This window comes from Leguminivora glycinivorella, chromosome 12, assembly GCF_023078275.1.
Source record: "Leguminivora glycinivorella isolate SPB_JAAS2020 chromosome 12, LegGlyc_1.1, whole genome shotgun sequence".
Taxonomy (NCBI): domain Eukaryota; kingdom Metazoa; phylum Arthropoda; class Insecta; order Lepidoptera; family Tortricidae; genus Leguminivora; species Leguminivora glycinivorella.
In genome coordinates, this window is record NC_062982.1 from 1,565,765 (window position 1) to 1,591,695 (window position 25,931).

At 40.7% G+C, this 25,931-nt stretch overlaps 1 protein-coding gene across 3 annotated transcripts in view; it reads right to left on the reverse strand.

Annotated features, from left to right (window-relative positions):
- LOC125232221 (E3 ubiquitin-protein ligase RNF144A) overlaps nucleotides 1-25,931 on the reverse strand; it is a 269,452-nt gene that overhangs the window by 8,345 nt on the left and 235,176 nt on the right. For all 3 annotated transcript variants that reach the window (XM_048137858.1, XM_048137860.1, XM_048137859.1), the window contains 2 exons: nucleotides 10,687-10,887; nucleotides 240-329 (listed from right to left, as the gene is read on the reverse strand). In XM_048137858.1, coding sequence (XP_047993815.1) covers nucleotides 240-329; nucleotides 10,687-10,887 — 291 coding nt within the window. The remainder of the gene's footprint in view (nucleotides 1-239; nucleotides 330-10,686; nucleotides 10,888-25,931) is intronic.

Sequence of the window (25,931 nt, forward strand, 5' to 3'; positions counted from 1 at the left end):
AGTTCGTCGCGTCGCATCGCCGTCGCGTTCCGTCGCCCACCTAAGACAAGTCCATAGAGATAGAAGGTTTGATTTCGTCGCATCGCAGTTAATTTTTAAGATTTCGTTTGTTCGTGTTTAGAATAAGTTTTATTATTAAGTAACTTCTTTTGTAATCTTTAATATTAAGTTATGATTTGAATAAATGATTTTGCCATAAAAGAAAAAGTAGTAGTGTAGTGGAAAGCAGGTTGGTTTACCTGTGCTCTATGCCACAGTACGGAGGCGCGCGAGTGTCCTAGCTTGTTCTTGCAGGGCCCTTTGTCGTAGTGCCGGAGCAGGAAGTCATCCTGGAAAGAAACAAACATCTGTCTTTAGGCAAATCGTAATATTGTAGATAAATAAAAATATCAACTTATACAACATTTTTTTAGCAGATAGGTACATATAACTCGCACTCAACACGGATTTCATAATAGCTTTAAACTCGCTAGCAAAGCAGTGTAAAGAAGAGGAAGGCTATTATCCTGTACTGCGGAATTTATCTGAGATAGTCGGCCAGTAGCCTATTTGTGCAATTCCCGTTAAGTTTGTACCTCAGAGCATTAAATACTATAGGCCGCCAGTTCGCCGTCCGCTGTCATTGAGTGTACACGCGCGCTGTTCACCGATAAATATCAGTTTTTGTCCAAAATGCCGTATACGTCCACTAGGTAGGACATTTTGGGAAACCTAGTGGATCTTGCTCAGCATCATGAACTCTATCAACCTACCAATTTTTATCCAAATCGGAGACGTGATCCAAATGTACAAACTAAACGGGAATTGCTGATTTCACAATATTTAGTAACAATATCGTCCGACACTCCGACAGTGACAGTTCGCGGTTCATTGCCTGTTTAACAAGGAAATATTGACGCTGAGTAACAAATGTTACTTATCAGCCCAGAAATAGGCACAGTGTCATTGTCACTGTGGTGTAATGGCCCACTGAAGTCGACGGCTAACAATATTACGACTATCCCAATCCCATTCCTGTCTATCTAAAGTCACCAGTGAAGTGAGTGTGTCGCTAACTCTTGAACTTATAAGTTTAGTATCCATAATCCATACTAATATTATAAATGGGAAAGTGTGTGTGTCTGTTTGTTCGTCCGTCTTTCACAGCAAAACGGAGCGACGAATTGACGTGATTTTTTAAGTGGAGACAGGCATCTTCTGGGCAAGCTCACTCCATCGCTTTGGCTAGTCTGTGGCCAAGAGTAAGCCCATTTATAAAAATAATAAAAAAAGTTGAAGTGATAGAAAGTGACACAGGCTACATTTTGTCTCTTTCTAGAGCGAGCGAAGCCGCGGGCAAAAGCTAGTAATATTATAAATGGGAAAGTGTGTGTGTCTGTTTGTTTGTCCGTCTTTCACGGCAAAACGGAGGGACGAATTGACGTGATTTTTTAATTGGAAATAGTTGAAGGGATGGAGAGTGACATGGGCTACTTTTTGTCTCTTTCTAACGCGAGCGCAGCCGCGAGCAAGAGTTAGTTAGCTATAACTTATAAAGTTCATCATCGAACATCGTTGCGTCCAGACGCCGGCGGGAACTAACGAGCGCGGATTGCGAGTGGAACGCTAGCGTTCGTCCGGCGCACCGCTGACGCTCCGCTACCGCTCCGCCTACGCTATCAAAACGCGCATGTGTGGCCGAGCATCTAAAATATTCCCTTTGATTATAATCTAACACATTAGTAGTGATCCGTGTTTACTTCCCAAAATACCGGATTGCCCCGAATAGCGTCGTTTAACTCGACTCTTGTCGACCGCTGCACTGATTATATTAACATATTGATCGCCGTTTATTTTTAAAACCGTGCTGCAAAACAAGAGAACCTGTTCGCGGTGCGCAGAATTTAGATTGGTGTTTTGATGTTCGATGATGAACTTTATAAGTTATAGCTAACTAACTCTTGCCCGCGGCTGCGCTCGCGTTAGAAAGAGACAAAAAGTAGCCTATGTCACTCTCCATCCCTTCAACTATCTCCACTTAAAAAATCACGTCAATTCGTCGCTCCGTTTTGCCGTGAAAGACGGACAAACAAACAGACACACAGTGTCACTTTCTATCCCTTCAACTTTTTTTTTATTATTATAAATGGGCTTACTCTTGGCCACAGACTAGCCAAAGCCAAAAACGTGGCCTTCGATGGAGTGAGCTTGCCCAGAAGATGCCTGTCTCCACTTAAAAAATCACGTCAATTCGTCGCTCCGTTTTGCTGTGAAAGACGGACAAACAAACAGACACACACACTTTCCCATTTATAATATTAGTATTTAGATAATATTTATATATTAAAATGAACATAGTTATTTTATTGTTCTTAACAGATGAAATGAAACATGATTGGTTAAAACTTCTAGCGTATCAACGTAAAAAAATACCTTAAATTATTTACTTTCCATTGCTACACAGTTACATCTATCTAGCGTAGGCGGAGCGGTAGCGGAGCGTCAGCGGTGCGCCGGACGAACGCTGGCGTTGCGTCCAGACGCCGGCGGGAACTAACGAGCGCGGATTGCGAGCGGAACGCTAGCGTTCCGCCGGCGCACCGCTATCATTGCGCTCCGCTAACGCTACGCTATCAAAACGCTTTATGTGTGGCGGAGGCTTTAGTCTGTTAGAGATCGTAAAATCTACGATGATTCATCATCCTCCTTGCGTTATCCCGGCATTTGCCACGGCTCATGTGAGCCTGGGGTCCGCTTTGACAACTAATCCCAAGATTTGGCGTAAGCACTACGATGATTCGATGAAGCATGATTAGTAAACTATAAAAAGACTGCGAGAATTAATATTGTTTTTTTCCGCATTGGTATTTAGGGCTTTTTCTAAAATAGAGACCAAAGACATGATTCTATCAGATCCTGATTTTTATGGGTTTATTCACTCAGAAACACCAATTCTGTTCTGACGATAAACATGTTCCAAAAATGCGTATACTATGGTTCCCAACTTTCCACTACGTCAAACGATTTTTTTTTTTAAACTAAAATGTCTTGTACCAAATGGAACGGACATGAAATATTGGGATAGGTATTTTTTAATGGTAGTAGAGTAGACAATGATATCACCAGAATTTTGCCAGGGTTTCAATTTTTTTTTTGTAAACGCACACCAAAACTTGATCATCATCATCATACTGTCCTGGCCGATTTCGACCAGGGCGACTGTTAAAATCTGGTTATTAGAGCGACGTTCATGACCTCTCAAATGACTGACATACCGGGAACTTGCTACACATTCCCTTGTCCTTAACAAAAGTCTTGTAATTTAATCAACTCCGCAAAAACACATAAATACACCATAAAACACCCATCATAATCGCTTCACTCTCCTGCGACATTTCACACATCATCATCATTATAATTCAAATAATCATAGTTATTACAGTAAATCGTTATGCCAATAATTATGTCGTTTGTTGACGACATGTTGATGATATTCTCGTTTATGTCTTTAAGAGACGATTAGAGTAAAGCAAGTCCGTTTCTATATTTAAATTGTATGTGACTTTCAACTTCAGAAGGAGCCTTATGCTATATAAGAAGGTCCTTTGCAAGAGAAAATACAACAGAATTTTTTATAAAAATGTACATGAAACATAAGAACATTAAGGACCCATTTTATGTTTATGTTATGTTTATGTTTATTCCTTCCACAAAGTAGAAGAACTGGAAGCTAATTTCAAACAAACAAAATAAAACGCATCTGAAAGAGAATAAGAGTCAGTTATTTTTCCTACGCATCTGAAAGATTTCTCCGACGCCAAACGAAAGCGATACGCCGCTGGCTCTGTCGCGCCAATACGCAAGCGCGATAGAGATAGATATCTACTAGCGCTTCGTTTCGTGAGCGTTTCGTGAGCGATTGTGCCATTCGGCCACAGATACCTAAAATAGTTTGGAAGTGAAACTTTAGTGCGACTTCCTACTGACACTGTTAAACGTTTAATTTTCACTGACAGCGTTAAACGTTCAACGCTCAGTGTTGCCAACTCGAATTTTCAAATACCCCTTCCTATTTTCATTTCCACATTACGGAGTTTAACTTCTTCCGCGCGAAGGCTCTCTACGCGCTTTTTTTTTAAGGGTCTCACTGACTAAGTATCATCAGTTCCAGACGGCAACAGGCCTATACCACACCTCGGACACTGGCGATCAAATATATGAAAGAGGCGCGTTCTTAGCACACAGTCTAAGCTCGTGTAGGTGAACGCGTAATATGATTGCATGAGTGAAATATGACAGGTCGACTGGTCGCGTTTTTGACAGGCGGAAACTGTAAGGTAACCGAGAGCGGGTGGGCGGCACTTTCAGCGGGGAGCGAGAGTGGCCATACTGTACCTACGGTAGTACTCTTTATTATACTGTGCCTATACCGTCCGGCGAATTGATAATCAGTGAGCCTTAAAGCACGCGTTAAAGTATTTTTAGAAAACGCTCAAAGGTCGACCTCAAGCATTTTAAAAGCACTTTCTCCGCTCTTTGTTTTGGGCATTGAGCTGTGTAATTAAGAGTGATACCGTTAAAGAGCGAGGGTCACAAGGGGTCAGACGCACATTCTTGACTTTTGCGATCCTCTCAACCTTGCCTACCTCACCTGCCTGTGGTAGAAATAACATAAGGACTAAGAGATGGGCCGAATACGGACTTTACCGAATACGAATATTCGGCCGAATATTCGGTTGAGCCATATTTTAAATCCTGGCTTAGAGTTAAAAACGTTTCAATGGTTGGTAATGGGTACACATTTATCTTACTAAGGCTCATAATGTTCCTATAATTTAGTGCATAAGAAAATTTTGGTTTTTGTTTCTTAAGATACATTATCATTATTTTACCTTTTTTACAAAATTATTGAATTCAATTTTTTAACGCATTTTTAACTCCCTTTGGCAGTTCCTTAGAGTGCTGAAATAAGATGTCATTATCCGATGAATTACGAAACAACTGACGCTATTTATTTACTTTGTTTATTCGGTTAATATTCGGCAATGTAACCGAACTATTTGGCCGAATACGAACATGTAAAATCGGGTAACTCACGTCAAATTTACATCTTTAATATGACTTGTATGTAACTTACATAAAATAAAATCTATAAGAGCCATGAGGAAAACTTTTCAAAATATTCAAATACTGCTAGCAAGTTATAAACTTTGGAGTTTTTAATAGTTTGGGTTTTCTACATGTACTTTGTACCGCCAAACTTTTTTTGGCAATAAAAAATACTTGGTATTTTCTTAGATCACTGATATTAATCATACCACGTAAAAAACTTATCATCTCTCTTTAATAAATGACACATTATGATACCTACTAGTATGTGAAAAACAGATTTATAATTTTACTAGCGATCAGCCCCTGATTCGTATGGGTAGCAAATTGGATATTTAAACCAATTTACACAAAATCTTGACAAATTATAAACCTTCTTAAAAACCACTTCATTAATTTGTGAAAACTTAATGAAAATCCGTTCAGTAGTTTTTGATTTTATCGCGAACATAAAACTGGAACATGTTTTATAAGATGTAGGGATAAATGACTGCAATGGATAATGTAGGTATCTTTTAAAATAAATTGATCAAATGATGGAAACATGATAACTCTTTTCCCCTCACTAGGTCGAAACACGTGTTTTTCCACTTTTAAATTTATTCTAATTCCATCCACATCCGTTAAAGTAGTTTTGATTTTATAACATAAAACTGGATTACTTGTTTTAAAAGATGTAAGTTTAGGATAAATGACTGCAATGGTTAATGTATAGTATTTCGTTTTTCAATTCCACATTCGATTAAATGAACTTTGAAACATATAACAAATAACTATTATTTCTCTAACCACTCAATTTATAATGTAAATCGAAAAGCACTGAATATAATTGAAACGTATTAATTTATAATTACACCAAGCCACACAAACTGAGCAATTTAGAAATTAAAATATGTACAACAGTCACTAAATATAATAACATGAAATTAAGTAAATTGTAGTCTAAGTAAATTACAAAAGATCAAGAAACTTATAATTGTAATTCAAAATCTGTATCCCAATTTGACCTTTCTTTAATCTTTAGACTTTGTATTGACTTGTACGAGTAAATATTCTAATCTAAGTTATAGTTACTGACAAGACAACTTCTGAAGTTCACTTGAATACGACCAACGGATTAGGTGCCTATAGTATTAATTAAAGAGACAGAATAAGGCCTGATTTATAAAACTATGGTTAATACTAACTCGCATGCTAGATTTTAGTTACATTATTATTTTTACTATACGAATTAAATACATTCAGCACAACCATCAAATACCGCAATGTATTAAAACTCGTATGCGAGTTCTCGTACCGTCTAAAGACAGAATAACAGTATGAAAAATCCCTACAGTCAAAAAAGTCTGAGATGGCATATGTCTTGACTTGACGCAAAAACGACGGGGTGTCATACGTTTGAAGATAGTTTGAAGTGTCTGTCTGTTTGTTTGTCTGTGTGTGTGTCTGTCTGTGGCATCGTAGCTCCCGAACGGAGGAATCGATTTAGATTATTTTTTTTTTTGTTTGAAAGTTGAATTAGTTTGGAGTGTTCTTAGTCATGTTTCATGAAAATCGGTCCATTATGTCGGGGGTTTTGTCAAAATTTAAATTTTGTGGTTTGGTTATGATTAATCCTATCCCGGGACGGGCCGCTAGTAAATAAATATGAGTGTGTTTGGTAAAACGTCCACTTTGTCGGTTACCATTAAGGCGAGATTTACTTGAATAAACTGACAAAACGGGTTTATAACAATCGACAAAGTGGGACGTTTTCCCGTGCACATCTCACAAATAAATAAATATTATAGGACATTCTTACACAGATTTAGTTCTGTGGGCTTATGGCCATAGACTACTTAGTCGAGACGAAGACGTGGCCTTTGGCCTACGATGGAACTCGCCCAGAATTCACACTTGATGTGTCTTACCACTTTGTCTACATTGTTGTACTATTGATATCATAATTACATACCTATAGCACACCTCGGTCACTGGCCATCAAATATATTGAAATAGGCGCATTCCTAGCACACAGTCTTAGCTCGTGTATGTGAACGCGTACTACGCTTGTATGAGTGAAATATGACAGGTCGACTGTTCCTGTTTTTGACAGGCAGTAACTGTGAGGTAACCGAGAGGGGGGAAGGGGTGTTTTCAGCGGGGAGCGGGAGTGACCATACTGTACGATAGTACTCTTTTTTATACTGTGCCTATAGCACGCTTTTAGTACTCGTGTTTAGTGGAACACGATCATGGCAATCGGTCAAGGCAGTGATTCATAAACAAGCCGAAACATTGGAAAATAACTGAACATTTGAGAGACGGTTGATTGAAGGACCTGACCTGTTTCTGTTTGGGAAGGGGTCGGTTTTCCTTGTAAACGTTGTCCCATTTTCTTCTCCCAATATTGACATAATTTATGGATAATATTATTAAAAAAAACAAGATGTTATATTAAGTAATAGTACGAGGAACTAGAAGCAGAAACACTCCGAAGAAGTAATGTCTCATTTATACAAGTACTAGTTTTTTCCCGCGGCTTCGCTCGCGTTAGAAAGAGACAAAAAGTAGCCTATGTCACTCTCCATCCCTTCAACTATCTCTACTTAAAAAATCACGTCAATTCGTCGCTCCGTTTTGCCGTGTAAAGTGGACAAACAAACAGACACACACACTTTCCCATTTATAATATTAGTATGGATTATAGCTCGTGGTAGACTTAAAAGTTAGAATTATGCCCAAAAAAAATCTGTTCTGACGTGTCTACCTACATTGAAGAGGAATATGGAATAAGCCCAAATCCCTCCTCAAAGTAAACACTCAGACTTAAAGTAATGTAACTCATAACATTTATATTTATAAACCTTCACTTAGACACTGAACCCACCAAAAGCGAGTAAGGGATGAACTATATCCGCGATAGACCCGAACAAAAGTTAGGCGTTCCCGTGTAAATAAAACTTAAAATTTTGAAAAAAACCCCCGACACAGTGGACCGATTTTCATGAAACATGGCTAAGAACACTCCCGACTAACTCAGCTTTCAGACAAAAAACACTAAAGCCTCCGCCACACATAAAGCGTTTTGATAGCGTAGCGTTAGCGGAGCGCAATGATAGCGGTGCGCCGGCGGAACGCGCGCATTCCGCTCGCAATCCGCGCTCGTTAGTTCCCGCCGGCGTCCGTTGGGCGCAACGCCAGCGTTCGTCCGGCGCACCGCTATCAATGCGCTCCACTGACGCTCCGCTAACGCTCCGCCTACGCTCTCAAAACGCGCATGTGTGGCCGAGCTTTAAATCTAAATCGGTTCATCCATTCGGGAGCTGCCACAGACAGACACACACACACAGACAGACAGACACACATACAGACAGACACGTCAAACTTATAACACCCCGTCGTTTTTGCGTCGTGGGTTAAAAAGAGAGAGCGAGCGATTTAATAGGTAGTTCATCGCTCGACGATAAACTATAACTCGCGCTATCATCGCGAATAGCATCTATCATTAGCTTTTATTTACACGGGAACGAATATCTTTTGCTCGTTTCTATCATCGCCGATAGATCATCTTTTACCAGGGGCGGCTCACTCCGTGTTTCTTTCGTACATTTCGACGGCCGCGAGTTCGCGGCCCATAAAGTTTGACAACCTTCACGCTGCGCAATAGAACTCAGTGTCGCATGCAGTCCGTTGACAGGTTGTTGAGAGTGAGCCTTCTGTACTTGTACTTTTATATATTCTGTGCTTTTACTCGCTTTTGGTGGGACCAGTTCCTTAGGTAATCAAAATGATTTGAATTTTCAGATATTTACTTTAAAGTTTTAACGCTTTGAGATTTTTAGCATAAACTGTCCCAGATTCTGACAGTGTTATGATTTCATTGAAGATTAAACCCAACTCCGTGCTTAAAAGAAAAGTGGGTGAAAAACGTAAATCTTTACTTTTATTGCGTCATTATTTAACAGAAATGCAAGTGATATTGAGGTTACAAAAATCCCATTTCCGAACTTAAAGAATCGGGGTAATATAATACAAATACATCTAAATGTTGTAATAATGTAAACAGTTTTCGTTTGCTCGATATTTAATAACAGTTACTATGTATAATTTTATAACCTAAAATTTTGCAGTATGCTAATATTAATTTGTTCGTGAAAAGCAGTAATTAAATATGATGGTGAGCTGAACTCACTAGCTCAGTTTCAGAAAGAGTAGAACTTAACCAACTGTTAACATAATATGTAACTTCCTCTAGATGCGTTCACTTGAGGATAGTGAAATGAAACTGCATAGCATATCTAACCATGGTCCTTAACAACGAAACGACCTGATTGGGGGTCACTGGAATCTTTAATCTGCTCTTTGTGACCTCTGTAGGTATTTACTCGTACCTATAAGTAACAGATATAGTTAATAAATGCATTTTATGGCGTTGTTAGAACTACACTTACAACTTTGATGAGTTACCCACTCCGACTCTCCGAAGACAGTTTCCAGTATAACCTACTCAAGTACTCACTGTAGCTTTGTTGTCAAGCAGTCAAAAGACTAGGCTTGTGCCGTTTCGTTCGTTGATCGGAGCGCTCCGATCTCGTTCAATCGCTCCCACGAACTAGTTCGCTCTTTTAGGTCTTTGCTCATTTAGTTCAGTCAGACCAGCGACCACTACGGTCGGAAAGATCAGAACGAATGGGACCGACTAGTGTCAAAATGATACGAATATTCCACAGACAATAACAATTCCGGGCCGAAAGGTTGTAAGTAACCGAAGCTTAATATGAAAACTTGACGTTTTTGTGTCGCTTTGCTAAATACCTCGCTCCCGGTCGGCGCCGTCACACACTCTTTCTTGATCCAAACCGCTCGCGCTCGCCGATCCTATACTGAACTAAATGAGCAAAGACCGATTCACGGAGCACGGAAAGATTCAGTTCATTTCGGTCATTGATGGGATTTTATTCCTAACAGTTCATAGTTCGTGAACGACACAAGCCTACAAAAGACATTTACGTCGAGCAACGCAAGACAGTACCAGCCACATGTTTGGACCGTTTGCACATCATCATCGCAGAGCCATCCTTCTTAATAGGGACGTGGCATATGGGGCAGAACTTGCTCTAACTCCCAAGTTACGAAGACTACACTATTACAGACTTTGTAGTTCAAATAGTTATCACATGCTTGCACCGCTTGCACATCATTTGCGCGCACCACTCATCCTTTTCAATAGGCCCAATAGGGACGTGGCACATGGGCCACAGTTTCCTCAACTTCTAAGTTACGGAGGCACAGTTTAGTTCAGTAATAAGTTACTTACATCGAGCGACGCGAGACAGTACCAGCAGAACACATGCTTGCACCGTTTGCACATCATCTGCGCGCAGCCCTCATCCTTCTCAATATGAACATGGCATGGCATTCCAGAGTTACGGAGGCACAATTTAGTTCAAAACTTACGTCGAGCGACGCGAGACAGTACCAGTAAAACACATGCTTGCACATCATCTGCGCACATCTTTCATCCTTTTCAATAGGGACGTGGCACATGAGTCACAATTTGTTCCATTCCAGAGTTACAGAGGCACAGTTTAGTTCAGTAATTAATAAGTCACTTACGTCGAGCGACGCGAGGCAGTACCAGCAGAACACATGCTTGCACCGTTTGCACATCATCTGTGCGCAGCCCTCATCCTTCTCAATAGGGACGTGGCACATGGGACACAGTTTGATGAGCTCCGAGTCGGGCAGGAGCGGGGCTCCAGCGCCGGCCATGGATGAAGACGCCGCTGCCGCCTCGCAGGACATGCTGCCGTGCCACTGTTGACAAAGGAAAACAAATTTAATTTTAATATTGTCTTCGGTTAGCCTGTGTGGTGACGGGTTAAGAATTTCACCACCCCCTTTCTTCCCGTGCGGGTGTCGTAGAAGGCGACTATGGGATAAGGGTTAAATTGTGGCGTAGGCGAGAGGCTGGCAACCTGGCACTGCAATATCACAGTTTCGTTTTCTTTCAACCCCTTATTTGCCAAGAGTGGCACTGAAGCTTTAGTAGTTTCATATGTTCTGACTAGGGATGTCACGAATGTCGCATGTGTCACATTCGCGAATGAGAATGCGAATGCGAATATTCAGAATGCGAATGTGCGAATGCGAATGCGAATATCGCTGAATTTCATAAAAAACCAAAATAAAAACCAAGCAATCACCAACAACCCGCTAGGTAAAAAATTTAAAATGCTTACTATTGGTCAAAATGCCGAGTATAAACTTCACGCCGTACGAATTTGACCTATCTGCGCATGCGCGAGTCGACAGTCGACAAGTAGCAATTGGAGCGGCCGGCGCGGGCGAGGAACAAGCTGCGACTTGCACACATTCGCATTCGCAAAACATTCGCATCGTTTGAAGCGAATGCAAATGTCAATGCAAATGTTTAAAAGAATGCGAATCATTCGCATATGCGAATGCGAATGCAAATATTCGTAACATCCCTAGTTCTGACTACCCCTTTATGGGATACAGGCGTGATTGTATGTATGTATGTATTGTCTTCGGTTAGCGCGATAGTTACTCATGAAATAAAATTATGGAAACGGGTTATGGAAACGTCAGGATGAATTGTAAATTCATTATACGCGATATACCTAATCCGTTTCCATAGTTTTATTTCAAACTAGCTTTTGCCCGCGGTTTCGCTCGCGTTAGAAAGAGACAAAAGTAACCTATGTCACTCAACTATCTCCAGTAAAAAAATCACGTCAATTCATTGCTCCGTTTTGCAGTGAAGGACGGACAAACAAACAGACACACGCACACATTCCCATTTATAATATTAGTATGGATTATCATTTTGTTTTAAGATGTTGTCTATCGGCGACATCCATTGCTATGCGGATGACAGTACTGGGGATACATTTTACACGGGCCGTGCTAATATCCCTCGTTCAGTGGTGCTAGAAAGTCGTGAAAAGCTTGTGTCGGACATCGAGAGGATTCTGTCCGGAGTCTCGGTGTGGGGTCGGGACAACCTAGTCTGTTTCAATCCCACTAAGACACAGGTGTGTGCGTTCACCGCTAAGAAAACCCCATTTACTGTGGTTCCACAGTTTCAAGGCACAGCCCTTACCTTGTCAGGAAGTATTGGGATCCTCGGAGTCGACATTTCGAGTAGCGTCCAATTCCGTTGTCACTTGGAAGGGAAAGCTGCGTTGGCATCCAAAAAGCTCGGTGTGCTCAACAGAGCGAGGGGATACTTTACTCCGGGGCAAAGACTGCTCTTGTACAAGTCGCAAGTTAGACCCCACATGGAGTACTGCTGTCACCTTTGGGCAGGAGCACCTGGATACCAGCTTGGACCCTTTGACTCGATCCAGAGACGCGCTGTACGAATTGTCGACGATCCCAAACTCACAGGCGGTATTGAACCCTTAAGTCTAAGGAGGGACTTCGCCTCCTTATGTGTGTTCTATCGCCTGTACAATGGGTTGTGTTCTGAAGAACTGTTTGACATGATGCCAACGGCCACTTTTCATCATCGCACCGCTCGCCATCGACAGGGCGCTCATCCACACACCTTGCAACCTAAATGGTCGCGCACCGTGCGGTTTCAGAGGAATTTCCTCCCACGAACGCTCCGGCTGTGGAATGAGCTCCCTGTCGAGGTATTCCCGATGAACTACAGTATGGGGTTCTTCAAAAAAGGAGTGTACAAGTTTCTAATGGGTCGGCAACGCGCACGTGACACCCCTTGAGTTGCGGGCGTCCATAGGTTACGGTGACCGCTTTCCATCAGGCGGGCCGTATACCTGTTTGCCACCGACGTGGTATAAAAAAAAAATTAGTTAGATATTAAGCCAGCTGAAAGAAAACGTCTCCAATGGTATAGTCCGCAGACTGATAAATTTCTTCAGGCGGGCTAATTATGCTTGCAATTTTATCACTTATCAACGTGGATAAGACACCTCTCACACTGACACACTAGTCAGAACGTGACGGATGCTTTATCCACGAAGGAAAGTGGTAAAATTGCAACCGCACTCCATATTATACTGTTCTACAGCTGTAGGTGAGCTGTAGGTACTGTTTTCTTGTCCTAAGTTGTCTGTGTTGTCATTAAGCGAACTCAAGACTCCATGGAATTACAACACGGCACGGCATTGAAATCTAATTTGAATACAATAGAGCCCAAATGTACTGACATTACTGACCATTTTGAATTCTTATTGCAAATACAGAAGGCCTTTATATGGTCAGTCGGGCTTGTAATGACATAGATATTGGATCGATGACGTTGGACTGTTCGAAGGTCCTGTGAGTACGTAACAAATTACTAATATAAATTATATTAAGACGCTACAGGAGCGAAAATGCTAAAATGGAAAGGAGCCCCCCTTTCAATTTGGGAATTTTATAATTTTGGGAATTTTAGTTAAATATACTAGTGTTATTAACTAGATTTATCGAATTGTCCATTCAGAACAACTCAGTTATAATTATTATAAAAGATATTGCAAATCTTTAAAATCGAGGTTCCGCTCTCGACTGTTTCCTCCTTCAAAACGTAATCACGTAACAAAATTTGAGAATCTGAATAACAATTAAATAATCTGTGTCGGACCGTATAGTTTTTTTGGCTAATTGATGTTACCGATTTTGAATACCACACATTTTTTACGCCATAATCAATAAGGCCGTTTTTGGAAATTTTTGATGGGCTCTAGCGTCTTTAAAAATAAGAATATCAAAAAACCAAAACGGTCCGACACAGATAAAAATAATATTACCTAATCAGTGTTGAAAAAATCATTGCTCTATCTTCAAAAACCAGGGAGGCAAGAGTCGAGAGCGTTTTTGTATGGAAAATTGACCCCTCCTTTATCGTCTTAAGTGCAAACTGGTGGACATAGGGGTTTATGGTGTGGGAATGTTTATAACGTTGTTTATAGTTAATATAGCTAAAACTTATTTACCAGGGACAGATAACAATATACAAAAAATACAATTCCAACATAAAAATAAACCAGTACCTTGTACTATTATATATTCTGTGCCAGTACCTACTTAACACTATTCCCATTCGAAAATTCATCCGCAACGCAGGCTTCGTCATGTGGCCACAAATCCAAATCAACAACATGCGTCAAACAAACCAATGATGATATCCGCAACAGGCTTCGTCGTATATAATTTAATAATAACTTTAAGCTAAGTAAAACCGTCCCGTATCGAAAGTCACTAAGAAATATTAAAATAGTGTTTTTACTAGTCCAACTGGTAAATGCTCTCTTGTACTTCACAACATGTACTTCAAAAACGAATGACAAATTTTCATTTTATTCACAAGAGTGAATAAAATTTATTCACAAAACTAGCTGATATTAGAATTGGCGAAATTAGTTTAACCTACCTTAAGATTCTATACGCTGAACCACTCGCTATTTTTCGCTTAATCGGCTATCGATATTGACACGTGCGTGTAAACAACAACTTTGCCCCCTTGTAAAACAAATATTTAACTATTGTTTTACAATCACTTACCATCAGGTGTGATCGTGGTCAAACGTCTACCTATTCATACAAAAAAAAAAAAAGTTAATTGCCATCATAAAATAACAGAAACATTGGATAACACTTCACCACTACAGAACAGCATATAAAAACCGGTAAAGTAAATCTGCATATTGATCACTCGGAGCTGCCAGTTCAATGCATTTATAAACCGTGCATTACACATGCGTAAACGCTTTGATTAAATATGTATGGGCCGTAATTAATAGTTGTGTCTGACAGCTGTTGGAGATGTTAATGTGTGTTATTATAGGTATTGTATAAGAGAGGTAACAGGAAAATGTATCCTTTGATGAAGTTAATCCTTTCGACAGACTGTTTTATGTCCCAGATATAAATATCGACTCAATTGCCTTGATCTATCCCCAATATTCCGAAATTTTGAACGATCTGCGCCGCCCTTCTGCTACCTTATCAATATTATTATAACCATTAGTGTAAAGATTTGTGCATACAGTGGAAACTCTCGTTCCTATAGATTTAGGTACAAAGGAAACTGAGTGGTCTACTGTTTGCATCTAAGACGTCCTTAGTTTCTTCGGCAACCAGAAAAACCAAAATAGGACCGCAGTCTGGCGCAGCTTGCGTTCTCGCGAGCGAGTCTAATCAAGAGCGCAAGTTGTGCTAAACCGCCAGATAGTCTAGAGAAGGTCATAATCACAGGCCGGCCAGGCCGTATAGAATCAGTTCAGGATGTACGCTTAGCCACGCATTGATCGGACAGAATTACTATGGAAAAGAATGCACCAGGCTCATGGCAGAGCAGTTAGAAGCGCCGGTGAGTGCCCACATTCGTCCTGATTTTTCATCATCATCATATTCTTTAGAGACAGGCTCTTGTGGAGTAATCGCCATTACGTTCGTCTTGAGTGCCTGATACGTCAGTACGTTGGTCTTGTCTTTAACTTGGTCTAAAACGCACGCCTCGGTCTCCCCCTGCCTTTCTTCTTTATTTCATGTTTTTAAGGAACGATAAATCCTATCCTGGCCTCTATCGAATGTATAAGAAGCGCCTGGCATCCGTTGGCTTGTTGGGTGGACGACATTCGAAAAACTGCAGGGCACTTCTGGATGAGATTAGCCCAGGACTGGGATATGTGGCGTACACGAAGGCAGGCCTATGCTCATCAGTGGGCGATTAAAGGCTGAACAGATGATGATGTGATGAAAGAAAAAGAAAAGCCATTTTCATGACTTCATGTATATCATGTTTAAGCACTAAAGGTATTTGAAGCGTGTCAGCTTATCGAGGTCTGTGGTTGTTATTCAAAAACGTTTTATATCTAACATTTATACATTAGAGTTACACTGAAGGTATTTCAGGTTATTCAGGGCGACCTAAATTTTATCCAATAAACATTTAGGACAATGACATGTTGCCGTCTTTAGCCCCACATTTCCGCAAATTGTATACCTGCCTAGATCTGTGTCATGTACAAAGCGGGGCTAATATAACGCCTACGCAACAAACAATCCTTAATAATTGTAACATGCTTGATACTCTTCGGGAAATCAAAAATTGCAAACAAATCTAATTATTTTATCAAATGTCTGGCCTTCACCACTCTGTCCAGGCCAGACCAGGTGTTCGTGATTTTTTTCTTTCAAATATGGCATCTCATTTCTTTTACTGTTCATTTTTTGTGTATTTCAGTTTCAAGCAGAGTAAGTAAGGTTTACCAAAAAAACATCAAAATTAGTGTTTACACGATATGTCAAAAAATAAAAAATTGTATGAAAAAATGGAACTGAATTCAATTGAATCGGAGTTCATTCGTGTTTGAACACAATCACCAATCACGACCAGCCGTCGTACCAGGAACAAAGTTAATATTTATGAAACGGCTATTTCCCCGATTATTTCTGGGGCTTCGTTTCTCTCATTATTTACGAGTACTGTACTCGTAGAATAAATAAATAAATATTATAGGACTTCTTACACAGATTGACTGAGTCCCACGGTAAGCTCAAGAAGGCTTGTGTTGTGGATACTCAGAGCTCAGGCAGCGATATATGTATATAATATACATATATATACTTACATGAGTTACATGTACATAGAAAATATCCATGACGCAGGAACAAATATCTGTGCTCGTCACACAAATAAATGCTTGTACCGGGATTCGAACCCAGGACCGCGGCTTAGCAGGCAGGGTCACTACGCGCTAGGCCAGACCGGTCATCAAATAGGCACAGCCCGTGATTTATTCCCGTATTATCGCTCTAAAATCCGAAGGCCCTTTTAAAGCTCACACGCTACTTATTTTATTATTGCTACTTAAACGGCAAAACATTCAACTCATTCTGATTAAAGTGCTTTATAATCCAGTATGCTTTTGTGGCTTTTTCTTCATACATAATTGTAATAGTCTTTTCCCCTCACTAGCTCGGAAACACGTGTTTTGTCCTTTAATACCAGCGGGTAAAAACGCATTTTATCCACTAGTGGGTAAAGTAATTTGACCTTGAATAAAGTCAAATTAACTACTTTAAAATTGATAAAAGTAGGTGAATCTAGTAATAAAGATGATTTACCACCTGTGGAACTACTGCAAGCAGTGATAAACGCATTTTTTGCGTTGTAGTTTCCTCGCTATAGTGAGGGGAAAAGTTTTGTGTTAGACTCGGGTGCAAATGTATTTTACTTCTCGTGTGTTAAAAAACTCGCAAGTTCAGGATTCTATTCTCGAACCACTCGCTTCGCTCGTGGTTCAACTATAGAATCCTTTCACTTGCTCGTTTTTCAATTCCACACTCGGCGTTAAAATACAACTTTGCCCCCTTGTATAACAAATAACTATTATTGTACAATTTTCAATTTCAATTTCAATTTCAATTTATTTATTCACAGATAAGCTTACAGTTAACACCAAGCGCTTAAAAGTTAGGTTATTACATAATAATATTTATATACAAACAAGTCACTTTATACAATACTAAATTACATGTCAATACATTAGAAACATACAACAATTAAACATTATAATCAAACAAGCAAATAAAATATCAATAATAAGTAATGTCAAAAAAAAAAAAAAAAAAAAAAAACTTCATACTAATCCATAAAGTAAACTAAAACTAATATATAGGTACATTCATTACATTCTATTCAAAAATTCATTAATACATTTCATAATTTGGTAAGGTGGATCAAAAAAAATATCGGCATCGGGTAGCTGCAGATGCATGTCATTTAAAAGAGCAATAGCTCTTGCAGAGGGAGCGTTTGCGGCCCAGCGCGTGCGCGTCGACGGACACGCGAACAGGCGCCGGCGCCGCCGCGACACCACCGCCCCGCCCTCCCCTTCCACTCCGAGCCGGCGAGGGGGCGGCACAGACAAACCTATCCGTGCTAGCGCAGTCGGGTTAGATACTTGGTTGCACAGTAGCTTATAAAAATGCCCCAGGAGCAACATTTTCCTCCGCAACTCTAGTGTATCCAACCCGACCATGCCGCTGACGAACAAAGAAGGATAGAGATAAGGGTAAAACCCAAACTTCCTCTTGTAAAGGAAACGAGCAAATTTCCTCTGGATTTTCTCTATCATGAGGGTATACTTGCTCTCGTGTGGGTCCCAGACACAAGCCCCAAATTCGAGTTTGCTGCGAACGTATGCACTGTACAGTAACAGCGAAACACGAGTGTCACTGAACTGGCTTGATACCCTCATGATAAATCCGAGGACCCTATTCGCCTTTTTACATATATTGGTGACATGCGTTCTAAAGTTGAGTCTCGTGTCCAAGGTCAGTCCCAGGTCAGTTATTTCGTCAACACGATCCAACACGGTCTCTTTAATGTTATATTGTTTGACAAGAGGCACCCGAGACAAATAACAAAAAACACAGTAATTACAGTAAATAACAGTACAAAGGCGAACTTTATCCCTTTGAGGGATTTCTTTCAGTTGTCTTGTCGTTGTCGTCGACGACCGGTCTGGCTCAGTCGGTAGTGACCCTGCTTGCTGAGCCGCGGTCCTGGGTTCGAATCCCGGTAAGGGCATTTATTTGTGTGATGAGCACAGATATTTGTTCCTGAGTCATGGATGTTTTCTATGTATATAAGTATGTATTTATCTATATAAGTGTGTATATCGTCGCTTAGCACCCCATAGTACAAGCTTTGCTTAGTTTGGGGCTAAGTTGATCTGTGTAAGGTGTCCCCCAATATTTATTTTATTTATTTATTATTTATACTCGCGATTACTATCCGCCCCGTCAGCATTGAAAGTGTCAGTGTGTCAGTCTTCAAATAACGAATAATTATCTTCTCAAATTTATTTTACAAATAGAGTATAGGCTTCAAGTGCTCATTTTCTATCTCCGCTTACCAGAACTTCCTATGAGGAACGTAATTTTCCCCTAAAAACAATACACAGCATAGCTAGAGGCAGATTTATGGAATATTACAGAGCTATCTTAACATACATAGATAATCCTCTATGGCGACCTATCGTTATCATAATGGCCCTTAATTGCAGCACCTTGACATTTACAATCGAATAAATCGATATTTACATAGCATTGCGACTCGATATCACTCATTTATATGCAATGGTAATCAGATGAACGTAAAACTTTTATTAGGGACCGTTAGAAACTAATATATTATTCTAAAGTACTCCTACCAAAGGTTATTATAAAATGTAATATTACGAGTTTTAAACTCACTCTTAAAGCCTCCGCCATACATAAAGCGGTTTGATAGCGTAGCGTTAGCGGAGCGCAATGATAGCGGTGCGCCAGACGAACGCTGGCGTTCCGCTCGCAATCCGCGCGCATTCCGCTCGCAATTCGCGCTCGTTAGTTCCCGCCGGCGTCCGCTGGGCGCAACGCCACAGCATTGCGCTCCGCTAACGCTCCGCCTACACTCTCAAAACACGCATGTGTGGCCGAGCTTTAAATGTTATTATAAATAATTTAAGTATATTATTACAAAAAAGTACTTGTCCGGAAAACCGAGTAGAGTATTTTTTGGTCGAAATAAAACTTCCCATACAAACAAGCGAAGTTTTCATTTCAAAAATACTTGTCGGATTGTTACGAAACTTTGCCTATACAGCAGGGACCGGACAACCCATTCCGCGCTACAAGCCTTTCATTGGGAATCCCTAACGTAAGGACGACCCAATCGAGAGACTCTCCCTTTCGAACTGCAAGCCCATTCATTTGACTAGCCCTTACAAAAAACTTAGCAAAACAATAAAGCTAGCCCTGTGCATTGGCTTACCGCTATCCGATACGGCTTGCAAGCCTTTAATAAGGGTTACCCTTATTTTAAGCGCTATTTATAAGGCTTTCCCTTTTGTTGAAGCGTAGTCGAGCCTTGCGTGAAAGAGACAGGATTATGAATCTAAGCTAGTGTAAGAACAGGAAGGAAAATGCGCTGTTGCCACTCCGCACTATGCGCCCCATTTTTAATTTTGCAACGAAACATGTATTCGTTGGATAGAAGTAGAACACGGCTAGAAATTATTTTTAATGAACTGGGAGACAAGGGACTGATGGATCGCCTGATGGTAAATGATCATCGTCGCCCATAGATCAGTATGTATGTTCGTACGTATGAATGTATGTAGGTATGTATGAATGTATGTAGGTATGTATGTATGAATATAAATGTATAAATATGTAAATATGTATGTATGCATGTAAATATACAGTGTTGGCCGAAAATCAATACAATTAACCATTATCATTACACATTGAAAACGTTAATTGCCAACATAAAAATAAGCCGTTTTCGTCATCCAACTCGCCTTGATGAGTTAATTGGTTGAGCAGTTTCTAAGATAGAGCTGATGCTGAACCCTGGCTTTTCCCAGGGGAACGCGGGTTTGGTTTAACATAGGCAAGCGCTGTTTTCGTCATCGGACTTGTTTTGATGAGTACTTGAGTGAGCAGTAACCAAGGTAGAGCTGATGCTGAACCCTGGCTATTTCTAGGGGAACTCGGGTTTCGTGCAACATAGGCAAACGCTGTTTTCGTCATCGGACTTGTATTGATGAGTACTTGAGTGAGCAGTAACCAAGGTAGAGCTGATGCTGAACCCTGGCTTTTCCCAGGGGAACGCGGGTTTGGAGTAACATAGGCAAGCGCTGTTTTCGTCATCGGACTTGTCTTGATGAGTACTTGTGTGAGCAGTAACCAAGGTAGAGCTGATGCTGAACCCTGGCTATTCCTAAGGGAACTCGGGTTTCGTGCAACATAGGCAAACGCTGTTTTCGTCATCGGACTTGTATTGATGAGTACTTGAGTGAGCAGTAACCAAGGTAGAGCTGATGCTGAACCCTGGCTTTTCCCAGGGGAACGCGGGTTTGGAGTAACATAGGCAAGCGCTGTTTTCGTCATCGGACTTGTCTTGATGAGTACTTGTGTGAGCAGTAACCAAGGTAAAGCTGATCCTGAACCCTGGCTATTCCTAGGGGAACGCGGGTTTGGAGTAACATAGGCAAGCGCTGTTTTCGTCATCGGACTTGTTTTGGTGAGTACTTGAGTGAGGAGTAACCAGGGCAGAGCTGATGCTGAACCCTGGCTATTCCTAGGGGAACTCGGGTTTCGTGCAACATAGGCAAACGCTGTTTTCGTCATCGGATTTGTATTGATGAGTACTTGAGTGAGCAGTAACCAAGGTAGAGCTGATGCTGAACCCTGGCTATTCCTAAGGGAACTCGGGTTTCGTGCAACATAGGCAAACGCTGTTTTCGTCATCGGACTTGTCTTGATGAGTACTTGTGTGAGCAGTAACCAAGGTAGAGCTGATGCTGAACCCTGGCTATTCCTAAGGGAACTCGGGTTTCGTGCAACATAGGCAAACGCTGTTTTCGTCATCGGACTTGTATTGATGAGTACTTGAGTAAGCAGTAACCAAGGTAGAGCTGATGCTGAACCCTGGCTATTCCTAAGGGAACTCGGGTTTCGTGCAACATAGGCAAACGCTGTTTTCGTCATCGGACTTGTCTTGATGAGTACTTGAGTGAGCAGTAACCAAGGTAGAGCTGATGCTGAACCCTGGCTTTTCCCAGGGGAACGCGGGTTTGGTGTAACATAGGCAAGCGCTGTTTTCGTCATCGGACTTGTTTTGGTGAGTACTTGAGTGAGCAGTAACCAGGGCAGAGCTGATGCTGAACCCTGGCTATTCCTAGGGGAACTCGGGTTTCGTGCAACATAGGCAAACGCTGTTTTCGTCATCGGATTTGTATTGATGAGTACTTGAGTGAGCAGTAACCAAGGTAGAGAGCTGATGCTGAACCCTGGCTATTCCTAAGGGAACTTGGGTTTCGTGCAACATATGCAAACGCTGTTTTGTCATCGGACTTGTATTGATGAGTACTTGAGTGAGCAGTAACCAAGGTAGAACTGATGCTGAACTCGGGCTATTCCTAGAGGAACTCGGATTTGGTGCAACATAGGTAAACGCTGTTTTTGTCATCGTGAAATATCTGAGACTCGTCTTTATGACTGGTACTTGGTTGAGTTGGGTAGTACCATAGAATCTGTCAAACTATTTCTGTTGATTGTTGTGAATTCTATGAAGATCGTTTGAAACAGAAATACTTTTCTGGTGGAAATCAAGCATACAGCGCGTCTGATAGTAAGTAGTTACCGCAGTCTATGGACACGTGGAACTCCAGTATTCTCTTTATTCCCTGTGTTACTATTAGTGAAATCGACTGTACTTAATTTTCATATTCAAATGGATATACATACGTATTTTTTTAGACACAAATAAAGTGTTTCATGTATGGCAAATTAATAAATGTGTTCTAACTACTTGATGTTAATATTCACTTCTGGTAAGATTTTTGTTCAATTCAATTCAATTCAATTCAATTCAATTCATTTATTTCGTCATCATGGGTTACATACATTACAATAGGTGTCAGTTTACATTATAAGTCCAACCATGGTGTGCCTTTCGGCGTACGATATAAAAAATACTTATGCTAAACACATTTACATGCATAAAATTAAACTAAACTGACTAATAAACAAATTGGAAATATCAAAAGTAACTTTATATAATCATGTCAAGCAATAACAGTATTTAAATTGAAAATAAAATAATAATAACAATAGAGACATAAGATTGTGCAATCATTCATTACATTCATTAATAAATTCATTGATCGAATAGTAGGCTTTTTCTATCAGATACATTTTCAAAGCTTGTTTAAATTCATTCAGACCCTCTTTACCTCGAATTGTCTTTGGTAATTTGTTGAAAATTTTTGGTGCCATTCCTATAATACTTTTTGAAAGTAATTTGGTCTTTGATGGCATACCTATCACTTTATCACATCGTCTCTCACTAGAGAAATATTTGAAGAGGTGTGGATTACTTTTAACAAATAAAGCGATTTCGAATATGTATAGGCAAGGAAATGTAAGAATTTTCAAATCAGTAAAGAAGGGTTTACATGGTTCTAAATATTGTAGTCCGCACAAAGATCGTAAACACCTTTTCTGTGCTCGAAATACGAGTTCACGATTAGTAGAGTTTCCCCAAAAAATAACGCCATATCTGAGCGTTGAGGAAACGTATGCATGATAAGCTGTCAAAGCTGTTGATTGATTCACTATTTTACGCAGCATAAACAAAGTGTACGAATATTGGCTCAACTTTTTGCAGACATTTTCGGTTTGAAGTTTCCAGGAAAGATTATTGTCTAATGTTAAACCGAGAAATTTTGTATGGTCCGTTTCTGAGATTATGTAGTTGTTAAATTTTGCTACTGGAACCAATAGATTTTTACATCTCTGTTTAAAATTCATTATATATGTTTTGGCCAGGTTAATATGAAGGTTATTTCTGTCAAGCCATTCGATAGTGGACTCTAAAGTTGTATTGATATCAGATTCTATAGTATCTGGTGGACTATCAGAGAAAATAATTGTACTGTCATCTGCAAATAAAATTGTTGGATGCGTTGTTACTCGCGGGAGGTCATTGATATATATTATAAATAAAAGGGGACCTAAAATACTCCCTTGGGGGACGCCGTACCTAATGTCTCGAAGACATGACGAATAAATAGTCTCTACCTTTGATTTAAGATCGATATGATTTATTTGTGTCTTTTGTTTCCTGTTACTAAGGTAAGATCTTATTAACTCTAAAACATTTCCCCTGATACCATACTTGCAGAGTTTATCTAGAAGTATATCGTGTCTGACAAAATCAAAGGCTTTTGTCATGTCCATATAGATGGCTGACACTGGGAGCCGTTTATCCACGTTAGCAAGCACCTTCGTTAACAGCTCATAAATAGCCATGTTGATGTTCTTATTTTTACGAAAACCTTTCTGTTCATTGGCGAATAGATTGTTGCTCTCAAAGTAGTTGTACAAGTTGTTGTAAATAACCTTTTCGATAACTTTTGAAATTATTGGTATAAGTGCTATTGGCCTATAGTTTTTAGTATCATATTTACTATGCTTCTTGTGTATAGGTTTAATTACTGAAGTCTTTAACTTTTCAGGAAAAACACCATATTCTATACACATATTTGTGATGTAGCTAAGAACAGGGGCAACTATGTGAGAAACTCGTTTAAGTATTTTTGTGCTTATGCCATCGTATCCTACGCTGTTTGTATTTTTCAATGAGTGTATAATATTAAAAATCTCAGTTGGGGTTGTTGGAGACATAAAAATAGAGGACATAGTTCAGTTAATATTATGTTTTTATGCCTAACTTGAGATTGCATGAAATATTTCTATATTATAATGTACCGAAACCAGAGTTGCCCTAGATACCGCCAGGGCTCAGCTACAGCGCTGTCTTGGCTACTGCGCACCCAAGTCCTCGTCAAGACATGTCCGATGACGCAAACAGCGTTTGCCTATGTTACACCAAACCCGAGTTCCCCTAGGTACAGTTAGGTTTCAGCATCAGCTCTATCTTGGGTACAGCTCACCCAAATACTCATTAAGACAAGTCCGATGACGAAAACAGCGTTTTCCTGTGTAACACTAAACCCGAATTCCCCTAGGTGCAAACAGAGTTCAGCATCAGCTGGACTTTGGGTACTCCTCACTCGAGTACTCAAGACAAGTCCGATGACGAAAACAGCGTTTGCCTGTGTTGTGTTACACTAAACCCGAGTTCAACTAGGTGCAGCCAGAGTTCAGCATCAGCTGGACTTTGGGTACTGCTCACTCGAGTACTCATCAAGACAAGTCCGATGACGAAAACAGCGTTTGCCTGTGTTACACTAAACCCGAGTTCCTCTAGATGCAGCCAGGGTTCAGCATTAGCTGGACTTCGGGTACTGCTCACTTGAGTACTCATCAAGACAAGTCCGATAACGAAAACAGCGTTTGCCTGTGTTACACTAAACCCGAGTTCCCCTAGGTGCAGCCAGAGTTCAGCATCAGCTGGACTTTGGGTACTGCTTGCTCGAGTACTCATCAAGACAAGTCCGATGACGAAAACAGCGTTTGCCTGGGTTACACTAAACCCGAGTTCCCCTAGCTGCAGCCAGGGTTTAGCATCAGCTGGATTTCGGGTACTGCTCACTCGAGTACTCATCAAGACAAGTCCGATGACGAAAACAGCGTTTGCCTGTGTAACACTAAACCCGAGTTCCCCTAGGTGCAGCCAGGGTTCAGCATCAAATGAACTTCGGGTACTGCTCACTTGAGGACTCATCAAGACAAGTCCGATGACGAAAACAGCGTTTGCCTGTGTTACACTAAACCCGAGTTCTCCTAGATGCAGCCAGGGTTCAGCATCAGCTGGACTTCGGGTACTGCTCACTCGAGTACTCATCAAGACAAGTCCGATGACGAAAACAGCGTTTGCCTGTGTTACACTAAACCCGAGTTCCCATAGGTGCAGCCAGAGTTCAGCATCAGCTGGACTTTGGGTACTGCTCGCTCGAGTACTCATCAAGACAAGTCCGATGACGAAAACAGCGTTTGCCTGTGTAACACTAAACCCGAGTTCCCTTAGCTGCAGCCAGGGTTTAGCATCAGCTGGATTTCGGGTACTGCTCACTCGAGTACTCATCAAGACAAGTCCGATGACGAAAACAGCGTTTGCCTGTGTAACACTAAACCCGAGTTCCCCTAGGTGCAGCCAGGGTTCAGCATCAACTGCACTTCGGGTACTGCTCACTCGAGTACTCATCAAGACAAGTCCGATAACGAAAACAGCTTTTGCCTGTGTTACACTAAACCCGAGTTCCCATAGGTGCAGCCAGGGTTCTGCATCAGCTGGACTTTGGGTACTGCTCACTCGAGTACTCATCAAGACAAGTCCGATGACGAAAACAGCGTTTGCCTGT